We start from the raw sequence: 24,052 nt of genomic DNA, 5'->3' as shown, positions 1-24,052 counted from the left end.
TGGCAGCTGATGCCTATGGAATCATATACCCTGGAGTCAGTGGCCTAAAAGTTGATTTAAACCACACCCACTGGCGTAAAATGGGCACCAAAGCATCCAATATGACAGGCAGCTTGTATATTCTGTGCCAGAGATGCACCGCCTGCCATATTGGTAAAGGCAGGATAAAGAGGTAGCTAGGGCCCATGCTTGAAATAGGCATTAAGCCCTTTGCATTTGCTCACCTGAATGTGGGAGGGGCAGGAGTTCTCCTCTCGGCTCCACTGCAGTCGACTCCAACTCGGCCCCCTCTCAATTGTTATCTGCCCGCTGCCTCCCTCTCCCCCTCCCCCAGGACCTACCTGAGGCCTGAAATCCAATTCATTGGCGAGCTGCCTGAGGAAACCCAGCATGTGTCCTCAGCTTGTCAAACTAATTTAAATTAGGCCTGAGGGCCAATATCAGGTGTGTTTCAGGCCTACCATCTCCAGCACAGGGATTGTTCCTAATTTCTAGAACAATATCTTCAGGAGGGAGTGGGTGAGAATTGGAAAAGAAACAAAAAGTAGTAACTACTTGTATGTGGGAATTTGCACCTATTATATGGAGATTTACATCTATCTGACTATTTTCTTGGAAAAAACATTCGATTCAAAAATGATTAGTTGCATGTATGTGGGAAATTACATAATACTCATTTCACAATGCAATATACCTTCATCTTTTGCAAATTTCAGTGAATTTCGGTAATTTTCTACATTCAGGCTGAATATTAGAAGACTACAATGTTTAAATAGCATTGTTAAAATTATCTGACACAAAAGATTATTGTGATCACACAAAAAAGCTGTATTGAAATAAATACAGAAATTAAAACAGAAATAAGGTTGACTTGGAAAAGATGTCAAAACATTGACTAAAATCCAAAAGCTGCTCCTTCAGTGTTAATGGAGGCCAGTATACAAGCAAATACTAGGCTTGTCCTCATCCTGAAGAGTATAGTTATCATGCACCGATTCCCAGACAGCTACAATTGTAGTTGTTGAAAAGTTAGAGTTTTTCCTTTTATATGTATGGGTCTGTTGTTTGGTTCGCAGTAGGATTTCTCTGAACACTGAGTCAAACTCAACTTAATAGCCTCAAATGGCTTACATGTGCTACCTGCAGTGGTGAAAATGTAATGTTAGATTGGAGCAAAACTTTTTTTTTTAATGGGATTATCAATCATGCTGCCAGATTGTTCTGGAGCCTGTTATCCATACCTTGGCTCAATTTGTAGCACTCTTTATCTGATTCAGAAAGCTGTAGATTTAAGACCACTCCCAGGCTTGAGAGCATAATCTGGGCTGACACATCAGTGTTATATTGAGAGAGTGCTGCCTGGTCATAGGTGAATCTTTTGGATTAGATATTTACCTAAATATTTAACTAAATCTGCCTGTTTAGATCTGAATACAATATTTGAAGTAAAGGAAGGAGTTTTCCTGACCGACATTTTTCCCTCAACCAATGGCATTAAAACAGATTAGCTGGTCATTTACTGTTTGTGGGAACTTGCTATGTACAAATTACCTGCTGGATTTGCCTACAGTGACCACACTGCAAAAGGAAGTCAATGAATGTGAAGTACTTTGGGATGTCTTGAGGACATGATCAGGCACTCTACAAATGCAAGTTCCTTCTTTTCTTTCTTAATGGCGTCAATATTATTTCATCGATCTTATTTTATACCCTTCATTTTCCTGACAAAATGGAAAAAAACTCTAAAAACTGCAAAATCTGAAATAAAAACAGAAAATGATGGCAATACACAGCAGGCCCATCGTATCTGAAAAGAGCAAAATGGGTTCACATTTTGGCGATGTACTCTGTCCTCAGAACAGTTAACCTGCTTCTTCTCTTTAAAAAGTGTGATGGGCCATCAACAAAATAATTTTATCTTTCTCAAAAAATTAAACAAGCCAGGAGATCACTGTTCATTTTACCTTAAAAATCCAGACCTACACTTTATGAAATAAAACTGCCAGAACACAGCCATAGTCCGTCTATTTACAAATTCTAATGAATGGATGTTCCTGAAGTTCAACTGTTAATCAAGGAAATGCATGGCATTAGATAGAATATTGTCATATAATTTAAATATGCAAAGAAATGAGCTTAAATGACTGTGGACTATATTAGTGAAGGAACATATAATACATTAATATGACACTTCTATGCTATTTTAATGCAGGTATTTAGCCGTTCATTCTAAGTGGGTTAACATGTCTGCTAAAATAGCAGAGAAAAGAATGTTGTCTGAAAAGTTTATACATTCATCTGCTTATATTGGACATAATGATGTCTACACTGGAGTGCAGATTTGTAAAGTATCATTTTTCACTCCAGCACAAATTGGGAACCTTGCACAAGTGCTAACTGCAATTAGTAAGGGTGAATTTCAAACCAGTAATTGTGTTGAGTGGTCCATATTATGTCATGTGAGAGTTAAAATTGAGTAACATGAATACCAGGTGATGTCCAATTTGGAATCACTACCTTTAATACACTCCTTTTTATTTTGCTCACACAGTGTACACTGTCCAGAATAAATTCATTGATCCTGCGCTCCCTGTGGTGAGCCGTGCTCAAAAGCAGCATTGGGCAGATTTGGCGCTACAGCGTTGTAGATCTATCTCCAACCTCCACTTCCTTCGAGCACAGGGAGTGCTCAGTGAGAGTGGATGTCACAGATAGGACTACAGCACCAAGTGTGATTTGTGAATATACCCTTCTATGCTATTCAGTGACATTAATTTCTTACGAGGAAGCAGTGGTCCCGCTGCTCTGCCGTGAAGGAATAAAAAGACGAGAAAATTATTTATTGGAATTGGGCATTTAAAAAAAATCTAGAGGCATTTACTTTCAAAATGTGAGTGTCTATAATTGGTCCACTTAACAACTTTGACAATAGCTTTCGGAGGAGGTGTAAATAATAGAATGGACGGAATATAAGAGTTCAGAGCAGCTAAAGATTGACCTGAAAATAACACTTATCACCTGATAGTATATTGTAGTTCAATTGTTCAGCAGATTACTGGAAATAATGCATTTAATAAATGTTAGCAGTCACGTAATCTTTACAGTATACTGTGTACAAGCGTTGCATTCAAAGTCATAGTTAAATATTTAAATTGATAAAATGCGAGTGTGAAACAAAACTGAGAACTGAATTGCACGAATGTGTAATCTACCAAATACATTAAGTCAATTTAATGTGACAAATAAATGGTTCTCTGTTAAACCAGCTGGTTCTCTGTTAAACCAGCTGGTTCTCTCCCTTGGCTATCATGCTTTGCTGGGTGTTTAATCTTGATCGGCTCTGCTGCCAGTCCTACTAATGACCATTTAACATTTGCACTGTCCTTAATGAAGATGTCATTTTGAAAGTGTTTGGCATTCAATTGTACTCACTAAGTACTTAGCTAAAGGCCTCTATGGGATAGTAATGGCCCCAGAGCAAAATAAATAGATTCTGGCAGTGCAGGGACTCTCCAGCGGCAGGTTAAAAATGCTTTCTGCAGACATTGTACCCGCATTGCGGGCTCGTCAACATTTCTGAACACAGTGCAATAATAAAAATACAGGTCACATCAGCTAAGGTTTAGTTGCCCACATTCCTCCCCCACTCCCCCAGCCCCAGACCCCATCCCTCACCATCGTGCCCCCACTTGCAGTGCCACATATTGACGGTTTCTAATTTTGCCCCCCTGAGCATCCCTGATTATAATTGCTCAACCATTGGTGGCCTATAACCTAAGTTCACGAATTCCCTGCCTAAACCTATCCGCCTCTCTACCTCTCTTTCTTCCTTCAAGATGCTCCTTAAAACCTACCTCTTTGACCAAGCTTTTGGACACCTGCCCTGATTTCTTCTTGTGTTGCTCGGTGTCAAACTTTTTATTTCATAATACCTCTGTGAAGCGCCTTAAGACGTTAAATGCATTATATAAATACTAGTTATTGTTGTTTCCATCCGCTGTCATGTCTAACTTATTTTTACAGCATCCCCTCAAAAAACAAGAGCAGAATTCCTGAAGGAACTCAGTTTGCTGCTGTGTAATGATTTTTTATGGAATGAGATCAGAACTGAATTCTAAAACCAAAGTGACCTAGATTGAGATATTTAATTCATGAGCAGACTGCTGAGGGAATGTACTCTGTTTAGAATTGGAATTTTACCATGGTACATTTTGGGGAAAAGTTGTGGTAAACATAAAACATAAGAAATAGGAGCAGGAGTAAGTCATTTGGCTGCTCGCGCCTGCTCAATTAGATCATGGTTGATCTTCTACCGCAACTCCACTTTCCTGCACTATCCCCATATCCCTTGATTCACTTAATATCCCAAGATCTATTGATCGCTGGCTTGAATATACTCAGTGAACATCCACAGGCATCTGGGATAGAGGATTCACCACCCTCTGAGTGAAGAAATTTATCCTCATCTCAGTCCTAAATGGCCAATCCCTAATTCTGAAACTGTGACCACTGGTTCTAGACTCCCCAGCCAGGAGAAATATCCTCCCTGCATCTACCCTGTCAAGCCCTATAAGAATTTTGTATGTTTCAATGCGCACAATATCCCCATCCCAGAAATCAGTCTGGTGAACCATTGTTGCACTCCCTCGATGGCAAGTATATCCTTCCTCAGGTAAGGAGACCAAAACTATACACAATACTCCTGGTGTGGTCTCACCAGGGTCCTGTATAATTGCAGTTAGATGTCTTTACACTTATACTCAAATCCACTTGTAATAAAGGACAACATGCCATTTGCTTTCTTAATTGCTTGCTGTACTTGCGTGTTAACTTTCAGTGATTCGTGTACAAGGACAGTCAGGTCCCTCTGAACACCAACATTTCCCAATCCCTCACCAATTAAAAAATACTCTGCTTTTCTATTTTTCCTACCAAAGTGGATAACTTCTCATTTCTCCACATTATGTTCCATTTGCCATGATCTTTCCCACTCATTCAGCCTGTCTAAATCTGCTTGAAGCCTTTTTGCATCCTCCTCACAAATTACATTCCCACCTAGCTTTGTATCATCAGCAAACCTGGATATATTACATGTGTCCCCTCATCCAAATCATTGATATAGATAGAAACATAGAATCATAGAATGGTTTCAGCACAGAAGAAAGTAATTCGGCCCGTCGAGCCTGTGCCAGAATATTGTGAATAGCTAAAGCCCAAGCACTGATCTTTAAGGTACCCCACTAGTTACAGCCAGCCAACCCAAAGATTATGTTTATTCCTACTCTCTCTTTTTTGTCTATTAGTCAATCCTTAATCCAAGCTCATATATTACCCCCAATCCCATAAGCCCTCATTTTGTTTAATAACCTCTTATGTGGCACCTTATCGAATGCATTATGAAAATACAAATATACCACATTTACTGGTCCCCCCTTGTCTATTTTGCTCGTTACAACATCAAAAAACTCTAACAGATTTTCCAACATGTTTTCCCTTTCATAAATCCCTGTTGACTCTACCCAATTCTATTATTATTTTCTAAGTGCCCTGTTACCACATCCTTAGTAATAGATTCTAGCATTTTCCCAACTACTGATGTCAGGCTAACTGGTCTGTACTTCCCCGTTTTCTCTCTCCCTCCTTTCTCAAATAGCGGGGTTACATTTGCTACCTTCCAATCTTTTGGAAACATTTCTAGAATTTTGGAAGATGACAAACAATGTACCCATTATCTAATAGCCACCTCTTTCAAAGCCCTAGGATGTAGGCCATCGGGTCCAGGGGATCTATTGGCTTTCAGTCCCATTAATTTCTCGAGTACAATATTTTTACTAATACTAATTTCTTTCAGTTCCTCATTCTCGCTAGACCCTTCACTAGTTCCAGGAAGATTTTTGCGACTTCTTCCATGAAAACAGACACAAAGAGCTAGAAATTTGGCGCATTTGCACCTCCCGTAAGTGCCCCCTGACGAGGCGCAAATGCCTTATCACCCGGGCGTGGTGCTGGCAACGATTATCGCCATATTGGGCAGATATTTGATGGCTCTACAGCTTTGCATTCAGATCTCCTGCACCTGGAGATCGTGATGTCATCAACGCATGCATCACCTCATTAATGCCCCGGCCCCGAAATTCATTTTTTCTCCCCATGCAGCAGCACCGGGAGAAAGCACCGACAACTGCAGAAGGTTCGGATCGGGCAGCCGGCCACTACCGGGGCAATAATTAAAGGGGCTGAGTGAAACATGTTTTTAAAACGTACCTTCTTGTTGCCGCTCCTGATCCAGTTTCTTCGTGGCGTCCTGGCCGTGATCATTCAGCACGGCACTCTGCTTGCTGATCGTGTGGCACCCCAGCTCCCAGGTGGTTAAGTAGGTCCCTTTTTCTTTTGCAAAGTCAGCAGCATGGGCCCTTCCCTTTAAGCTAGCACTCCACTTCCTTCCTGGGGCAGAAACCCGAATTTCTGGAGGGGGCAACATTTTAGTGCCTGCCGCTATGTCTCACGCCTCCAAACAGGAACTGAATTTCTCCCCCACAGTATTTGTTTAATTTATCTACCATTTCTTTATTCCCCGCTATAATTTATTCTGTCTCAGCCTGTAAGGGACCCACATTTACTTTTGCTAACCGTTTCTTTTTTACATACCTATATAAACTTTTACAGTCTGTTTTTATGACTCTTGCTAGTTTACTCTCATATTCTATTTTCCCTTTCTTTATCAATATCTTGGTCCTCCTTTGCAGAATTACAAAATCCTCCCAATCCTCAGGCTTACTACTCTTTTTGGCAACATTATAAGCCTCTTCCTTTGATCTAATACTATCTTTAACTTCTCTTGTTAACCCTGGATGGACCACTTTTCCTGTCGGGTTTTTGTGCCTTAAAGGAATGTATATTTACTGTAAATTATGTATTAATTTTTTAAATACTAGTCATTGCTTGTCTACCATCAAATCTTTTAATGTAGTTTCCCAATCTACATTAGCCAACTCTCCCTACATATTTACATAGTTTGCTTTGTTTAGATTTAAGACCCTAGTTTCACTGTCAAACTCAATATAAAATTCTATCATATTCTGGTCACTCTTCCCAAAAGGCCCTTTTATTACAAGGTTATTAATTAACTCTTTCTCATTGCACAGTATCAGATCTAAAATAGCATGTTCCCTAATTGGTTCCTCAACACACTAATCTAGAAAACTATCTTGTATACATTCCATGAAATCATCCTCCACACTATTACTGCAAATTTGGTTTGCCCAGTCTATATGTAGATTAAAATTCCCCATGATTACTGTATTACTCTTGTCACATGTTCCTCTAATTTCCTAATTTATACTCTGCCTACATTACAAAAACTGTTTAGGGGCTTACAAACAACTCCCACCAATGTTTTCTGCCCCTTGCTAGTTGTTAGCTCCACCCAAACTGATTCTACTTCTTGATTATCGCAGCTAAGATTCTTTCTCTCTTTTTTGTCTTTATCCCATCCTTTATTATCAGGGCTACCTCTCCTCCTTTTTCGTTTTGCCTAAATCTTCTAAAAGTTAAGTGTCCTAGAATATTTAGTTCCCAACCCTGGCCACTTTGCAACCACATCTCCGTAATGGCGATTAGATCAAACCTATTCACTTCTATCTGCGCTATTAATTCATCTATTTTGTTGCTTCGCGCATTCAGATATAATGCCTTTATCCCTGACTTAATTCTTGATTGTGAGCTTTTGTAGGAATGTTCTATGTAAAATATCAAAAGCCATGGAAACCATAGCAAAATAATCCCTGAAAAGCCACAGACATGTTTTGTGGTAACCAAACTACCTTTATTTTGCTCTCTCTGCCTCTCCTTCACTTCTTTATTTTCAACTCACTGCATAGCTCAAAATCCACTTACTGCCTTAAAAAGCACATAGCAGACTTCTACAAAAGCTCAAACACTACAATTTGTTTTCATTTAATGCCCCCTTTTCCAAAATGCCTCTTGTCCTATTTTCCAAGACAGTAAAGTGTGCAATATTTCTCAGCCCAGAAAAAATGACCTATGTCTGCATATGGTTATATCGTGAATATCAACACAAATTTAAGCTGTTGTGATATATTTGCAATGAGGACAGTCCCAGTGCTAGTAATAGAACAATTCTTCTATGGTTTCCCATCAGTTGTCTGTTCCTGAATATGCATATCTCTATGTAGTATTACTTGTAACATTTCATGATTTCACAAAATGGAAAAATGTATTTTTAGAGGCTCAACACGGTGACACAGCATATCGATATTCTGAGTCTCGCAGTGGCAAGATGTAGAATTACATAGCATTACATCAAATATACAGCACAGAAACAAGGCATTCGGCTCAATCAGTCCATGCTGGCGTTTATGCTCCACTTGAGCCTTCTCCCATCCTTCCTCATTTAAATCTATTGGCATAAACCTCAATTCCCTTCTCCCTCATGTGCTTATCAAGCTTCCCCTTAAATGCATCTCTACAATTTGTTTCAACTACTCCCTGTGGTAGCGAGTTTCACATTCTCGTCACTCTCTAGGTAAAGAAGATTCTTCTGAATTCCTTTTTTGATTTCTTGGTGACTTTCTTATATTGATGGCCTCCAGTTATGCTCTTCCCCACAAGTGGAAACATTCTCTCTGTATCCATTCTATCAAAACCTTTCATAATTTTAAAGACCTCTATTAGGCCACCCCCTTTCTTTTTAAGTTCATGCTCAGATGATTCAAAGCAGAACTCAGCCAATCATAGCCTTCTGCTGTTTGAATCAGGGCCATTCTGCTCACTATAATTCATGTCACTGGATTGGCCTAGCAGACACAGAGACCAAACTCAAGGCTTTCTACATAGTCAATGAAACAAACATTTTACTAAAACATCAAAGACACTTTTGATGACCCTATTATGTTCTTCTATAAAAAGAGGAAGTAATTTACACAAAAATATGTCCCTGTACTTTCCTTTGCCTTTAGGTTAGATAACAGAAACATGAAAATAATCTTTATACAAAAAAAAAAATAGGTTCCCGAGAATAATATAAGCTCCCACGGATGTTAGGGTAGCTTTACAAAATACTGCTAAATTGAATTTGCATTTATTTGTGTCAGCTTTAGCTCCGTAAACTGAGGAGGAAATTCTATCACAAATGATGTAGCTCGTGAAAGATCAATTGACTGTGCTGGTAATTGTGCAGAGGAAGAATTGATTTAATCAGTGTTTGCAGTCAGCCTCTGGAGTTTGCCATTAACACAACTCACAGAAGGCTGCTGGTAGAAATGATTCAAAACTATTTTAGTGCTGAACAGGAAATAAAATAAACTAGACTGAAACTTTAGATCTAATCTCACTGAGAAGCTTTTCAGTTGTGCAGAGCCTTTTTATATTACTCCCCCTCAGCCATACCTGCTCAGTTCCAAGCCATCAGTCACTGTTGAGTAAGTCGGCAAGCAGATCATTGCATCTTTCATGGCCTGTTATTCTGTGGATTGACTAGCAGGAGTAGAATATCAATGAGATGATGCATCATTTTTCCCTATGACAGACACTGCCTAGTTCAGGATTGTTAAAGCATGTCACACATATTAACAAGTTAGCGCATAGTGTTGACCTTTTGGCAAGTTAGTACGTTGGCCTTTGCTAAGTAGATGTGTGGCTCTTCTTTCATTCCAAAACTTAATGAGCCTTTATTTAATAGTTATTTTATAATTAAATGAAAATGATTAACATTTTATTTTACTTATGGGAAGATATTTCCATATAGCTGCTTGCTTGGAAGCACAGTCTAACTTGGAGTAATGCAATTTGCTCACATCACCTTCACATCATGCATAGCGTAGTCATGTGAAGAGTCATCCATTTTTATTTTACTAAGGAGATACAACAGGAGCGGGTCTCAGATTGGCCTGACACCCACGTTCCACCACACTAGTCATACAAACCTCCATGGCTGATTCTCTGACTGATTTTTAAACAATCCTTACGGATGATGGCTCGCTGGCATCTGAACCGAATGCGCACTTACCCATTGTGAGGCCCCGAGCTTCAAGTTGCTGTCAGATGCTGCAGAGCAGCGTAGTGGCCCACGGATCTCGGGGGCATACCGTATGCGAACGTGGAACTGGGTTCACGTGGGGCAGTACTCCAATCAGGTTACAGAAGGTCTCTCATTCTCCTCCACTAGACACTATGATATTTTCAAGAGAGAATATAACAGCTAATGTTGATAAAAGTTTTTATGTATTTTGTACCATTAAAGGTCACCTGAAGACACAGTGAGGTCAGTAAGGGAAGTGTATTTTGGATTTTTTTTAATTTGCGAAACTGTCAATTCCCCAAACAGTCTCTAACTCTACCCAGTTTGGATTTACATTCCTTTTCATTTATATTGAAACAAAAAAGTATCAGATTATGATTTTTTATTGGTAGGTATCCCCTTACGCTGTGCAAACAGACTGCGTGTGTGTTTGCACCAGCCGTAAAATTTCCAGGCATAATTACTGGACAGTTGGTGGGTAATTAGCCCAACTCTGTGCCAACAATTAGGATTTCAATATCAGAGCAGATGATCTGTCAAGTCGGAACTTGACAGATCGTAAGTTCCAGGATTTAGCGCATCCGCTTAATCCCAAACTTGCTGTCCAGTTCAAAGGCGGTGTGACAGCGTACTCTTAGAGTACATCATCATACACACCTCAAATTCTGCCCCAATATAACCAGTCAGAAATAAAACTTCCCAGAAGGCTTTTATACAAGGGAGTTTGCAGCCCCTTTAAGTCTTTGTTCCCTTCTCTTCAAATTGTTGTCAATAAAATGAAAGAACTAAACTATGGTTCTGTTAGACAATTAAACAACACATTTTTATTACTTTAGTATTTGACATGTTATTTGCACTTTTGTTGCAACAAGCTTCAAGGTGACTTTGACATTATCTGTATAATCCTAATCCCCTGACGTTTACTATGCAAATTCCTTAATAACTTATTTTCTTATTTTTCCCTTTCATTGCTTTCCCATCCATTTATCCCTTCAACTGTTCACGCATGGCAGGAGGAGTGCTTATTCCTACTCATATTACCTGTAAGTATCAGCTCTAGTAGAAATTTCCCTTCACTAGTCTCCATGCTCTTCTTATACCCAAACAAAGCTGCTTAGAGTAGATAGCTCAACTATTTAAGTCCTTAAACGGATACGTAAATGCTTAAGGCATTCTTTAAGTTGTGCTTCTAATATATTCTAATGTTTGAACTTAAATCATTTGCAATTGTGGAATGTTTTATAACTTTCTAGCCAAATAATTCAATCATTGCGATTTTCCACAAGTTTTGTGATATAATGTTGAAAGGTTACAGAAAACCTGTCACCAACAGAAATACTTTATCACTACAGCACTTGCTATATTTGAAATAATATTAACAGCAAGCAGTCATCCGCTGTGCCCGTAAATTGGATTTAGCAGTTATATAAAGCAGAATTCACTCTGGACATCATAGGATATTTCCCAATACAACTTTGGGCTCCATTTTCCCCAGTGATTTGTGCTGTTTTTTTGGAGCAAGCTGCTTTTTTTGACCTAAGTTAAAGAACTACAGTTTCCCCAATCAATTTGCACCAACGTAACTCAGCTAGTTACGATTTTTTTAGCAGCCCAATCTTTTTGGCGCAGATCAAGGCTCCACCCCCAAAACTAAAGGACAGGTTAGGCCACGCCAAAATGAAGAAACTTAGAACTTTTTTTTTGCCATACTTAGGCTCCAAAAAAACAGGCGTAACTCTTCAAATATGCCAAAAAAAAGCTTTGGGGAAAATTGAGCCCATAATGTGTGATAAAGCTGTGTACCAACAAATGTTGAATTTTCAGCGCAAATCTTTGTGAATTGTATGAATGTAATGGAACTGATGAATTCTTGTGGAATATCGCAATGGACATTACCTCAGAAATGACATTTTCTTTCCTAGAACCACTGCAGATTCACAGTAGTAAGAATGGTGCTGTGTCTCAGGCCATGCTTGCATGCACTCTTGTGGCAAGTAACAGACTGGCATTAGAAAATGTTTGGGAGCAGGCCACTTTCCTACACTTTCAACTCGAAAATGGTGTGAGGCAAGGTGGCAGATGTTACGGTTGGGAAACAAATTAAAAGGGGAAATAATCAGATTATATTATTCTTAAACTGCTGCTTCAGTCATCTTTTTTTAACATGGCCTTATTATGTTCATAAGTAAAGATGCTTGCATTACACTTATAATAATGGCTGTTGAACATAGGTAATGATAGTCTACAATAATGTAATTGTGTGCTTTGGGGAGATGGTCTGAGCTAATATCAAATTATAGTGCTTAATCATCTGTGATTAACAGGCAGCATTATAGACCTATTACCCATTGTAAACAGATGGTGAGCAGCCTTTTACAAACATCGGCATTTTAACTCACTATAAATAGTTGTATCTTACTAATGTGCGATTGCTTGTAGGTTTGTCTGAAATTACTTTGGCAGATGGGACATTAACCAATCTATTTATCATTAAAATCTGTGTATGCATATATTTTCTGTCTAACTTCCTTTTGCCATCATTTTTCATAACACTTTTATGTCAACAGTTAGTGTTAAAATGATACGTAACCATTGGCAATTTTCCTATGTAAAACACTTGCCTGTCACAACGTAATTACAGGCTTTGGCCACTGCACTGAGAATGTGATGAGTCTCCCAACACCAGTCTCCATTTTGTTTTTCTCTTTAATGCAGGGCAACTTTTTTTTTAATGTTATCCCTTTGGAAAAAAAAAATCCTTAAATCCTTTAAATTCATTCAACTTTAAATTTTAAAAATCCATATGTTTATTTTTGCTCTGGTAGTTTCTTCCTTGCTAAACAAATAAACTGCCACTTCTTGTTCCTGGGTCTCCAGCTCTTTTTAGATAAATATATATTGCGCCATTGGTTCCTAGAAATTAATGGTGCTGCCTGTTCCCCTAGATATAAATATTAAATGTTTTTCACTGCTCATTTTTTTTCCTACAATTCAATGCAGTCTGCTCCCTGAAGTATAAATAAATGTATTACCCTTCTGTTTGCTAAAATTTAATGGTGCTCCCTGCCCCCCAAGATACAAATGTTAAAAATCCCTGCTGTTCACTAAAGTTTCATGCTACTACTTGCTCGCCTGATATAAAAATAATATTTTATCTTGTTGCCTAAAATTGAATCCTACTGCCTCCTCAGCCCACAAATTAAATATTTCCCACCGTCAGCCTTTCCTCCTAATATTTGCCCGCTTGCATGATTTATGATGAATAAATAAATATTTGCCTGGAATGTATGAAGATAGATGCTAAGATGGTGACAGCAGTTTGCAAGGAACCCATTCCAGGACAGTTGGAGACTGAGGGCAGTTGGCAAGATAGACAAATCAGGACAAAGATAGGGAGGAGTGGAATTTCCCATGTATTTACACGCAGAGATACACGACACGGCGTAAAAGAGCGGACAAAAATTACATTAAGAACCTAATTACGCTACACTCAAATTTCCTCAATTTTTTTAGATTCTCTATTGATTCCTGCACCTGAATGCATCTCGGCTTATAATAGGCCATAAATTGCGGCTCTACGGGTACATACGCGATGCCCTCATGCCCGTAGGGGGCACACAAGTTTCGGGTATAGGCATGCACTACTCATGCGCCTACACCCGGCACTTGCGATCTGTCAAAAAATAAAGTGCTCAATGGATTGGAAGAGGTGGAGAGCACTAAAGTAAGAAATAGTAAGGTATTAGGTGGGGTCAAACTAAGAGAGAATACAGGATGGTCTAAGATGGGTTTGCAGTGTATGTATGTGAACACACGAAGCGTAGTAAACAAGGTGAGTGAGCTGCAGACACAAATAGCTACATGGGAATATGAAGTTGTGGCAATAACTGAGACCTGATTCAAAAAAGGACAGAATTGGGTATTAAATATTCCTGGTTATAAGGTGTTCAGGAAAGATAGGAAAGAAAAGGTAGGAGCTGGTGTAGCAGTATTAGTTAAGGAGAATGTTACAATGCTGGAGAGGGAGAATGTTTTGGAGGGGTCAAGGACAGAATCTATATGGCTCGAGTTAAGAAATAATAGAGGTGCCATTACACTACGAGGTGTATTCTGTAGACCACTAAATAGTGGGAAAGATATCGAGGAGCAAATTTGCAGAGAAATTACAGAGAGATGCAAGAACTATAGAGTAGTGATAATGGGGGACAATAACAACTACTTAAATTTATATAGCGCCTTTAACATAGTAAAATGTCCCAAAGTGCTTCACAGCAGTGTTATAAGACGAAACAGATAAATTGGACACCGAGCCACATAAGAAAAAATTATGGTAGATGACCAAAAGCTTGGTTAAAGAGGTAGGTTTTAAGGAGCATCTTAAAGGAGGAAAGAGAAGCAGAGAGGTTTAGGGAGGGAGTTCCAGAGCTTAGGGCCCAAGCAGCTGAAGGCACGGCCACCAATGGTTGAGCAGTTATAATCAGGGATGCTCAAGAGGGCAGAATTTGAGGAGCGCAGACATCTCGTGGGGTTGAGAGGCTGACGTAGATTACAGAGATAGGGAAGGGCAAGGCCATGGAGAGATTTGTAAACAAAGCCGAGAATTTTGGAATCGAGGGGTTGTTTAACCAGGACCCAATATAGGTCAGCGAGCACAGGGGTGATGGGTGATCGTGACTTGGTGCGAGTTAGGACACGGGCTGCCGAGTTTTGGATGACCTCAAGTTTACGTAATGTAGAATGTGGGAGATCAGCCAGGAGTGCATTGGAGTAGTCAAGTGTAGAGCTAACAAAGGCATGGATAAGAGCTTCAGTAGCAGCAGGGGCGAAGGCGGGCAATGTTACGAAGGTAGAAATAGGCAGTTTTAGTTATGTCGCGGATATGTGGCCGGCAGCTCATTTTAGGGTCAAATATGACGCCTAGGTTACAAACAGTCTGGTTTAGCCTCAGATAGATGCTTGGGAGAGGGATAGATTCAATGGTTAGTCAATGCAGTTTGTGGCAGGGACCAAAGACCATGGCTTCAGTCTTCCCAATATTTAATTGGAGAAAATTTATGCTCATCCAGTACTGGATGTCGGATAAGCAGTCTGACAATTTAGAGACCATGGAGGTGTCGAGAGAAGTGGTGGAGAGGTAGAGCTGTGTGTCATCAGCGTACATGTGGAAACTGACTCCGTGTTTTCGGATAATATCGCCAAGGGGCAGGATATAGATGAGAAATAGGAAGGAGCAAGGACAGATCTTTGGGGGACACCAGAGATAACAATGCGGGAGTAGGAAGAGAAGCCATTATAGGAGATTTTCTGGTTTTAACTATCCTAATATAGACTGAGATCATAATAGTGTTAAGGGCAGAGAAAGGGAAGAATTTCTGAAGTATATTCAGGAGAACATTCTTGAGCAGTATGTTTCTGGCCTGACGAGAGAGGAGGCATTGCCGGATCTAGTTCTGGGGAATGAGGCAGGTCAAGTGGAGCAAGTGACATTAGGTGAATATTTAAGGAACAGTGGTCATAGTATCATAAGGTTTAGATTAGCTATGGAAAAGGATAGGGAGCAATCTAGAGTAAAAATGTTTGGGGAAAGGCCAATTTCAGTGGGATGAGAACGGATCTGGCCCGGGTAAACGGGAAACAAAGATTGGCAGGCAAAACTGTAATGGAACAATGGGCTGCCTTTAAAGAGGAAATAGTTCAGGTAAGTTGAGGTACATTCCCAATGGGGGGAAAGGCTGGACAACTAAAGTCACGTCTCCTTGGATGACGAAACAGATAGAGAATATGATGAAGCAGAAAAAGAGTGCATATGACAGATAGCAGGTTGCAAATACATTCGCGAATAAGGCTATATATAGAAAGGTCAGAGGAGAAGTGAAAAAAAATAAGAGGGGCAAAGAGAGGGTATAAGAATAGAATAGCAGCTAAAATAAAATGTAATCCAAACGTCCTCTCTAGGCATATAAATATTAAATGGGTAGTAAGAGAAGGGGTGGGGCCAATTAGGGACCAAAAAGGAGACCTACGCATGGAGGCAGAGGGTATGACTGAGGTACTAAATGAGTACTTTGCATCTGTCTTCAACAAGGAAGAGAATGCTGCCATAGACATAGTGAAGGAGATGGCAGTGGTGACACTTGATTGGATAAAAATTGATATAGAAGAGGTATTAGAAAGGCTGACTGTCCTTAAAGTAGATAAATCACCTGAGCGGAAGGGATGCATTCCAGGATGCTGAGGGAATTGAGGGGCAGAAATCGTGGAGGTCGTGGCCATAATATTCCAATTCTCCATAGATACAGGGGTGGTGCCAGGGGACTGGAGAATTGCAAATGTTACACTGTTGTTCAAAAAAGGGTGTAAAGATAAACCTAGCAACTACAGGCCAGTCAGTTTAACCTCGGTAGTGGGGAGAGTTTTAGAAACAATGATCAGGGTAAAATTAACAGTCATTTGGATAGGTCTGGATTAATTAAGCAAAGCCAGCATGGATTTGTTAAAGGTAAATCATGTTTAACCAACTTGATTGTGTTTTTTGATGAGGTAACAGAGAGGGTTGCTGAAGGTAATGCAGTTGACGTGGTGTACATGGAATTCCAAAAACATTTGTCAAAGTGCCACATAATAGGCTGGTCAGCAAAGTTCAAGCCCATGGAATAAATGGGACAGTGGCAGCATGGATAAGATACTAACAGGAAACAGAGAGTAATGGTGAATGGTTGTTTTTCGCACTGGAAGAAGGTAAACAGGGTGTTCCCCAAGAGTTGGTACTAGAGCCACTGCTTTTCTTGATATATATTAAAGACTTGGATGTGGGTGTGCAGGGCACAATTTCAAAATTTGCAGATGGCATAAAACTTGGAAGTATAGTGAACTGTGAAGAGGATAGTGATAGACAAAGAGTACATAGACAGGCTGGTAGAATGGGCAGACATGTGGCAGATGAAATTTAACGCAGAAAAGTATGAAGTGATACATTTTGGTAGAAAGAATGAGGAAAGGAAATATAAACTAATGGGTATAATCCTAAAGGAGGTGCATGAACAAAGAGATCTAGGGGTATATGTGCACAAATTGTTGAAGGTGCCAGAGCAGGTTGAGAAAGCAGTTAAAAAAAGCTTACAGGATCCTGGGCTTCACAAATAGAGGTATAAAGTACAAAAGTGTGGAAATTATGATGAACCTGTCTAAAACACTGGTTCGGCCTCAACTGGAATATCATGTCCAATTCTGGGCACTGCACTTTAGGAAGGATGTGAGGCCTTAGAGAGGGTGCAGAAAAGATATACGAGAATGATTCCAGGGATGAGGGACTTCAGTTACATTGATAGACTGGAGAAGCTGGGGTTGTGTGAGAAATATGCCAGGTTAATCTGGTGGAAATATTGTGATTAATCAGAGTTTAAGATGGAATATAACACATTACCTATATAGCAAAAACATACAACCATAACAGGTAGTTGATACCGATCCAGATCGGACAAACAGCTGGTGCACATGAGCAGTTCTTTAGCTTGCAGTCTCTTTCTCTGTCTAGAGCTTCCTTCGGTAAAGCATGGGATCACTCGAAGTGTTCGACCAGCTCGACTTCGGCTCCGCTCTCCCCTCCACCGTCTGTGCGAAACAGATCTCTAAGTGTTACTTTTACTCTTTTTAGGGGTGAGCCTGACCCTGGATATTGACAAGACCTTTTAACTTATAGAGGTTCCCCATAAAATTTAATATCCAAGAAGACTTCTATTTCTTCGTCTTGATCTTTTTCAAGAACCCGCCTTAAACATATCTTACGATTCTAGCCATATGTTTACACTAACCCAGGGTTTCTTCCTGTGGAAATCTTTCTCCTATCTCTCTTCCTGATCCTCTCTTTGATCGCAAGGCCAAACCAGAAAACGGCTCGTTATCTCTTTTATGACATAGCAACATGTTTATGTTAACTCTTTCAATTTCCATCAATTCTAAGCTTGTCTCTACAAATTGTCTCCAAGATATATAAACAAACTGAAGCTTTAACTTGAAAACCACAGTTAATGGTTGTCATAGTGCAAAATACTATAACATCTCAACAGGGTAGCAAGACATTAGCATTTCTGAACATCTTCAATAGACAATTCTTCTCCAGTTCCAAACAACGATTTAAACACAGCATTCATACCAGTTTTATACATTTTTAGGCATCCCAGATTTCTCACATATTCCCCTTCTTCAGAGAGAGAAAACTCTTTCGATCTCTCATTTCCGGTTATGCATCCATCGTGCCAATTCTAGATTTTGATAAGGGAGACTCAGAAATGAAGATTTCCCTCCTTACAGTCCATTCCTTTGAACGGGAGGAGCAACCTATAACCCCTTACTCAAATTTAATTCACTGTTCCAGTGTTCCAATTCTGCCCCGCCTGAGGTATCCTCTGTTTCTTTATCTTTCCTGACCCTACCCCACCTGGGGTGTCCTCTACGTTGCTTCAGATCTTCTCTTTCATTGTGTTCAGTTAATTAAATATCAAAAACACTATCATTACAAGTTGCAAAACTACCAGAGGGTGTGAAATAATTCGAACCTAAGGATGTGCTGATATATTAAGCCCAATATCCCACCATTATGAATGTTGTATCGATTGTGTCACACATTTGTGCAGCTTATACTTAAGTATCTCATTTAATGTCGGTTTCACTTCAGCATAGGTTTTGAAACAAGTTCTGTTAGACCTGTGAACCATGGTACAGGAGGCACCAAAACCCTCATACTGGATTCTAACTGGCTTTTCCCCGGCTCTGTTACCTGTCAAAACAGATATTGTAAAGTAAGCTGAAGTTTAACATTTAACTCCGTTTTCCATACCTCGGGGGCCTACTATCAGCAAGGGCAGATATCGATAACGAGGTCCAACACTGCCTCCAATGTGCCAGCGCAGCCTTCGGTTGCCTGAGGAAGAGAGTGTTTGAAGACCAGGACCTCAAATCTGGCACCGAGCTTATGATCTACAGGGCAGTTGTGATATACGCCCTCCTATATGGCTCAGAGATGTGGACCATATACAGTAGACACCTCAAAGCGCTGGATAAGTACCAAGATCCTGCAAATTCATTGGGAAGATAGATGCACCAACGTCAGTGTTCTTGTTCAGACCAACATCCCTATCATCGAAGCACTGACCACATTCGACCAGCTCCGTTCGGCAGGCCACATTGTCCGTATGCCCGACACGAGACTCCCTAAACAAGCGCTTCACTTGGAACCCCTACACGACAAGAGCCCAGGTGGGCAGAGGAAACATTTCAAGGACACCTTCAAAGCCTCCTTGATAAAGTGCAACATCTCCACCAGCACCTGGGAATCCCTGTCCCAAGATCGCCCTAAGTGGAGGAAGAGCATCCGGGAGGGCACTGAGCATCTCAAGCCTCATCGCCAAGGGCATGCAGAAATTAAGCCCAGACAGTGGAAGGGGCGTGCAGCAAACCAGACTCCTCACCCACCCTTTCCTTCAACCTTTCTTTCCTGTCCCACCTGTGACAGCGACTTTAATTCCCGTATTGGACTGTACAGTCACCTGAGAACTCACTTTTAGAGTGGAAGCAAGTCTTCCTTGCTTTCGAGGGACTGCCTATGATGATGATGAACATTTAATCAACAATCATAGAGTTGAAAGATTCTCCGGATCGCTTTTACTCGTATCCATTCATTGTGGATAATTAATTTTAAATTTATTTCTCCCCAGCCTTCAATCGTCCCAATCTAAATTCTATATAGTTTTTTCCTTTGATTTTAATTGTTTTTGTTCTTAAACACACCTTCAATCCTTTTTTTACTTGAACACACCTTCAATCGTTTTTTTACTTAAATTTTAATACCTCTGATAGGTACCAGTGTGTTTAACTCTCTTCTGATTGTTTCATTAATTAGATAGTTTCTCGAATGGAGTATATATCAATGTTTTTAAAATTCTTTCAATTCCCTGAGCCACATTAACCATTTCACGTCTTCTGTTGTCAAGTAACTCGGCAAGTCTTGAGACCCGTTCTTTAGTGCAAATTCACCATGCATTTCCATCACTTCTGCACTCTTACATCTGCATCTCTATGCCATTGGATACAAACCATCTCGGCCTTTCAGATAATCTTATCAAAAGATTGTCTGGAGATCTTTACTGCATGTTTCAGGTAGTGGCCAGGTTATCAATGCAACTTTCTTTAAAAGTTCATTGGCAAGGACACAAATTTCTCCAAGAGAAAGCTATCAATTCATTATTCTTAACTACACTTTCCTGACATTCACTAGAACGTTAGAAAAATTCCCATTTGGTGATGTAATTTTCTTGTTTCTATCTTGCATCTCAAGTGTGGCATCCCATTAATTACTATTCATATTCATGAGCTCTTGGGTAACCTTACTATCCAATACAATATTAAAGACCAACATTCTTTTTAAAAAATTCTTTATAACCAGCTATATTGTGCACGAGTTCATTTTAGCATTTCAAACTTATCACCAATCCAAACAGCAATATTGTTACACTGACAGGTTTTGTCAATGTTCAATTTTATTTCTCCACAAACTTTTTCTCTTGTTACACTACATTTAGTAGATCCACTTAGATTGATCTCAACCAGTTTCTTTTAATGAAAACTTATCCCTTTAAACTTCAGATAGATTTTCCCTTCTCGAGAGCTCGAAAAAGCAACGTATCAATTTATCTTTATCAATTTGTCTTATTAATTCCAATTTCAGAAACAAGCTTTTGCCAAGCTTGGTAGTTCATAAGTTGTCTTAACTCGAGACACAAAAATGTTCACCATTTATTCACAAGGTAACATCCATATCTCATTTCGACTCCCCACCTTGAGCACGTTTTGTCTCTTATCAGAGAAAGCAACATTTTAGTTTGTGTCTAAACTTTTTAGGATGGTTTCTTTTAAAAAGGTTTCCAAACCCAGTATTTTCCAGAACAAACAAAATATTTAACAAGAAAACCCACCTCAAATGTCTCAAAATTCCAATTCAAATACTGCAAATCTTTTTTTAAATTACCAGAATTTCACCGTGGTCACAATGTAAGTCGGGTTTTTCACAATTTATCATTTCAAGAAAACTTTCAATAACCAAATTAAGAAAGCAGTTGTATCAATTCAAATTGATTTAAAATGAAACCATACATGTCAATTAACAAACTTAACAGCACACAAATGGTTAACAGCTTCTGCACAGAAAAGTGGGTGGAGCAAAAACAATCGTCACAGACACCTTTTCTTTTAAAGACAGACTTTCACACAAACTGAAATAACAGCATCTCTTTTAAGGTTAGCAGACACTCATCAAATCTTATGTTTTATCTTTCTCGGCATGAAAGCTAAAGCTTCTTTTCGGTTTCATTTTCTTTTTTTTTTAATTCCTTGTTTTTTTCCTTCCTTTGCTGAGTTCTCAGAAGGGTTTGTATTCAGCTTAGATCTTTGTTTCTGTTTATCTTCCACACTCTCCCTCCTCTTTATCTTGTTTCTTTCTCAAGTCTGCGCGCTTCATACAGAAGTGGGTGTGTAAGCCAGTTGTAATCCGGCTTTTTTAAGTTTAGTCCGTTTCGCATTCACTTGGGATACAATCGCACCCCAGCCCTTGGGGTAACTACATCCGTCCTCTTGGATGACTCCGATAACCTCCGAGAGACTGCTCACGATTTTATCTCTACGATGACCACCCGCCATTCTGTTTTTGGTTTCAGTGACGAAACACACCCCCTTATAAGGTTTCCTACCCAGTCATCCCGTCTGGTGCCTTATAATGACATTATAGACCAAATCCATCTTCAAATCGTTTCTCCATAATAACCCTTTTACAGTCCTGCCACAGATGCCAATTTTGTGAGAAATATGCCAGGTTAAGGCTATCTCTATTCACTTTAATAATCAGGATCGACTATAAAACCAATCTGATGGATATATTGTGTTTAATCAGAGTTTAAGACGGAATATAACACATTAGTTATATAGCAAAAACATACAACCGTAACAGGTAGTTGATACTGATTCCAATCAGACAAACGGCTGGTGCACATGAGCAGTTCTTTAGCTTGCAGTCTCTTTCTCTGTCGAGAGCTTCTTTCGGTAAAGCATGGGATCACTCGAAGTGTTCGACCAGCTCGACTTCGGCTCCGCTCTCCCCTCCACCGTCTGTGCGAAACAGATCTCTAAGTGTTACTTTTATTCTCTTTTTAGAGGTGGGCCTGACCCTGGATATTGACAAGACCTTTTGACCTATAGAGGTTCCCCTAAAAACTTAATATCCAATAAGACTTCTAGTTCCTTTTCTTCCTGTGGAAATCTCTCTCATATCTCTCTTCCTGATCCCAGAGGCCAAACCAGAAAATTGCTCGTTATCTCTTTTACGACGTAGCAACATGTTTATGTCAACTCTCACAATTTCCATCAATTTTAAGCCACTTCTATACAAATTGTCTCCAAGATATATAAACAAACTGAAGCTTTAACTTGAAAACCACAGTTAATGGTTGTCATAGTGCAAAATACTATAACAGCTCAACAGGATACTGTAAACTCCTATTCCCTCAGTACAGATTCACACGAGGCATGCAGTGAAGTCAAGGTCACTCTGGACCTGCACCTTTATTTCACAGCTCTGGAATGCTGCACTTGCCTGAGACCTGTCCTTATATACCTGTCTCTTGCAAGTGCACCCCTGGTGGTAAGGTATGCTGGTGGTTACAGGTCATATCTTATTACAGTCATGTATAGCATGTTAGGATACAGTTATATATAATAATGTAAGATACATGACATCACCCTCCCCCAAGGTCTTATTGTCTTTATAGGTTCAGTCTCTCAGGTGGTCTACGCTCTCGCGTGGAGTGTCTGAGTTATGGTTCAATTGTTTGCCTTGGTGTCTGTTTTTCTTTGGGTGTGATTGTTGTTGACTCGCCTGGGCTGTCTGTTGGGATTGCCCTTTCCTCAGGTTGTTCCCTCTGTCTGTCCACCAGGTGTGGTGCGAGTTCCACATTGTAGTCTGCCTCTGGTTCCACAGTGTTGTTGGTAAATCTGCTTTTGACTTGGTCTACATGCCAACGGCAGGTTTTGCCATTGTCCATTTGTGCTACCTGTAGCCTGTTTCCTTCCTTGCCCGTTACTGTCCCTGCAAGCCATTTGGGACCCCTGCCATAGTTTAGTACAAACACTTTGTCCCCTATCTCATTCCATCTCCCACTCGAATTTCTGTCATGGTACTCAGTCAGCTTACGGCGCTTTGCCTCAACAATTTCGTGCATGTCTGGGAAGATTAATGAGAGCCTTATTTTTAAAGTCCTTTTCATCAACAGTTGCGCGGGGGGGATCCCAGTCAGTGAGTGCGGACGAGATCTGTATGCCAGCAGCAGTCGCGACAGGTGACCCTGCAGTGTGGGACCTTGGATTTTAAGCATGCCTTGTTTAATGATTTGCACTGCTCTCTCCGCCTGGCCATTGGAGGCCGGCTTGAACAGTGCCGTCTTGACGTGATTTATGCTGTGGTCAATTATAAAGTCTTGGAATTCTGCGCTGGTGAAGCACGGACCATTGTCACTGACCAATGTGTCAGGGATTCCATGCATTGCAAACATGGTTGCGAGGCTCTCCACAGTGGTGGAGGTTGTGCTCGAGTTTAAAATGGTGCATTCGATCCACTTTGAAAATGCATCTACAACTACGAGGAACATTTTGCCCATGAATGGGCCCGCATAGTCTACGTGCACCCGTGACCACGGTTTGGTAGGCCACGGCCAGGGGCTCAGTGGAGCCTCCCTGGGGGCATTGCTGAGTTGGGCACAAATGGTGCACCTTCGGACGCAGAGCTCCAAGTCCGCGTCAATACCAGGCCACCAGACGTGGGATCTGGCTGTGGTCTTCATGAGAACGATCCCCGGAGGCTTGCGGTGGAGCTCCCGGACAAATGCCTCTCTGCCTCGCAAAGGCATGACTACTTGGCTGCCCCACATCAGGCAGTCTGCTTGTAGTGATAGCTCATGCATGCGCCTGTGA

The 24,052-nt window shown here is 40.3% G+C and overlaps 1 protein-coding gene across 3 annotated transcripts in view; it reads left to right on the top strand.

The window, feature by feature from the left end:
• Positions 1 to 24,052, top strand: part of ptprt (protein tyrosine phosphatase receptor type T) — a 1,564,838-nt gene that overhangs the window by 1,354,395 nt on the left and 186,391 nt on the right. For 2 of the 3 annotated variants that reach the window (XM_070896215.1, XM_070896217.1), the window contains exon 15: positions 11,053 to 11,082. The exons of the other annotated variant lie outside the window; for it this stretch is intronic. In XM_070896215.1, coding sequence (XP_070752316.1) covers positions 11,053 to 11,082 — 30 coding nt within the window. The remainder of the gene's footprint in view (positions 1 to 11,052; positions 11,083 to 24,052) is intronic. 3 annotated transcript variants of the gene reach the window in all.

Source organism: Pristiophorus japonicus, chromosome 12 (assembly GCF_044704955.1).
Source record: "Pristiophorus japonicus isolate sPriJap1 chromosome 12, sPriJap1.hap1, whole genome shotgun sequence".
In the NCBI taxonomy this organism is placed as follows: Eukaryota; Metazoa; Chordata; class Chondrichthyes; family Pristiophoridae; genus Pristiophorus; species Pristiophorus japonicus.
This window is presented reverse-complemented; position numbering and strand designations above follow the sequence as displayed.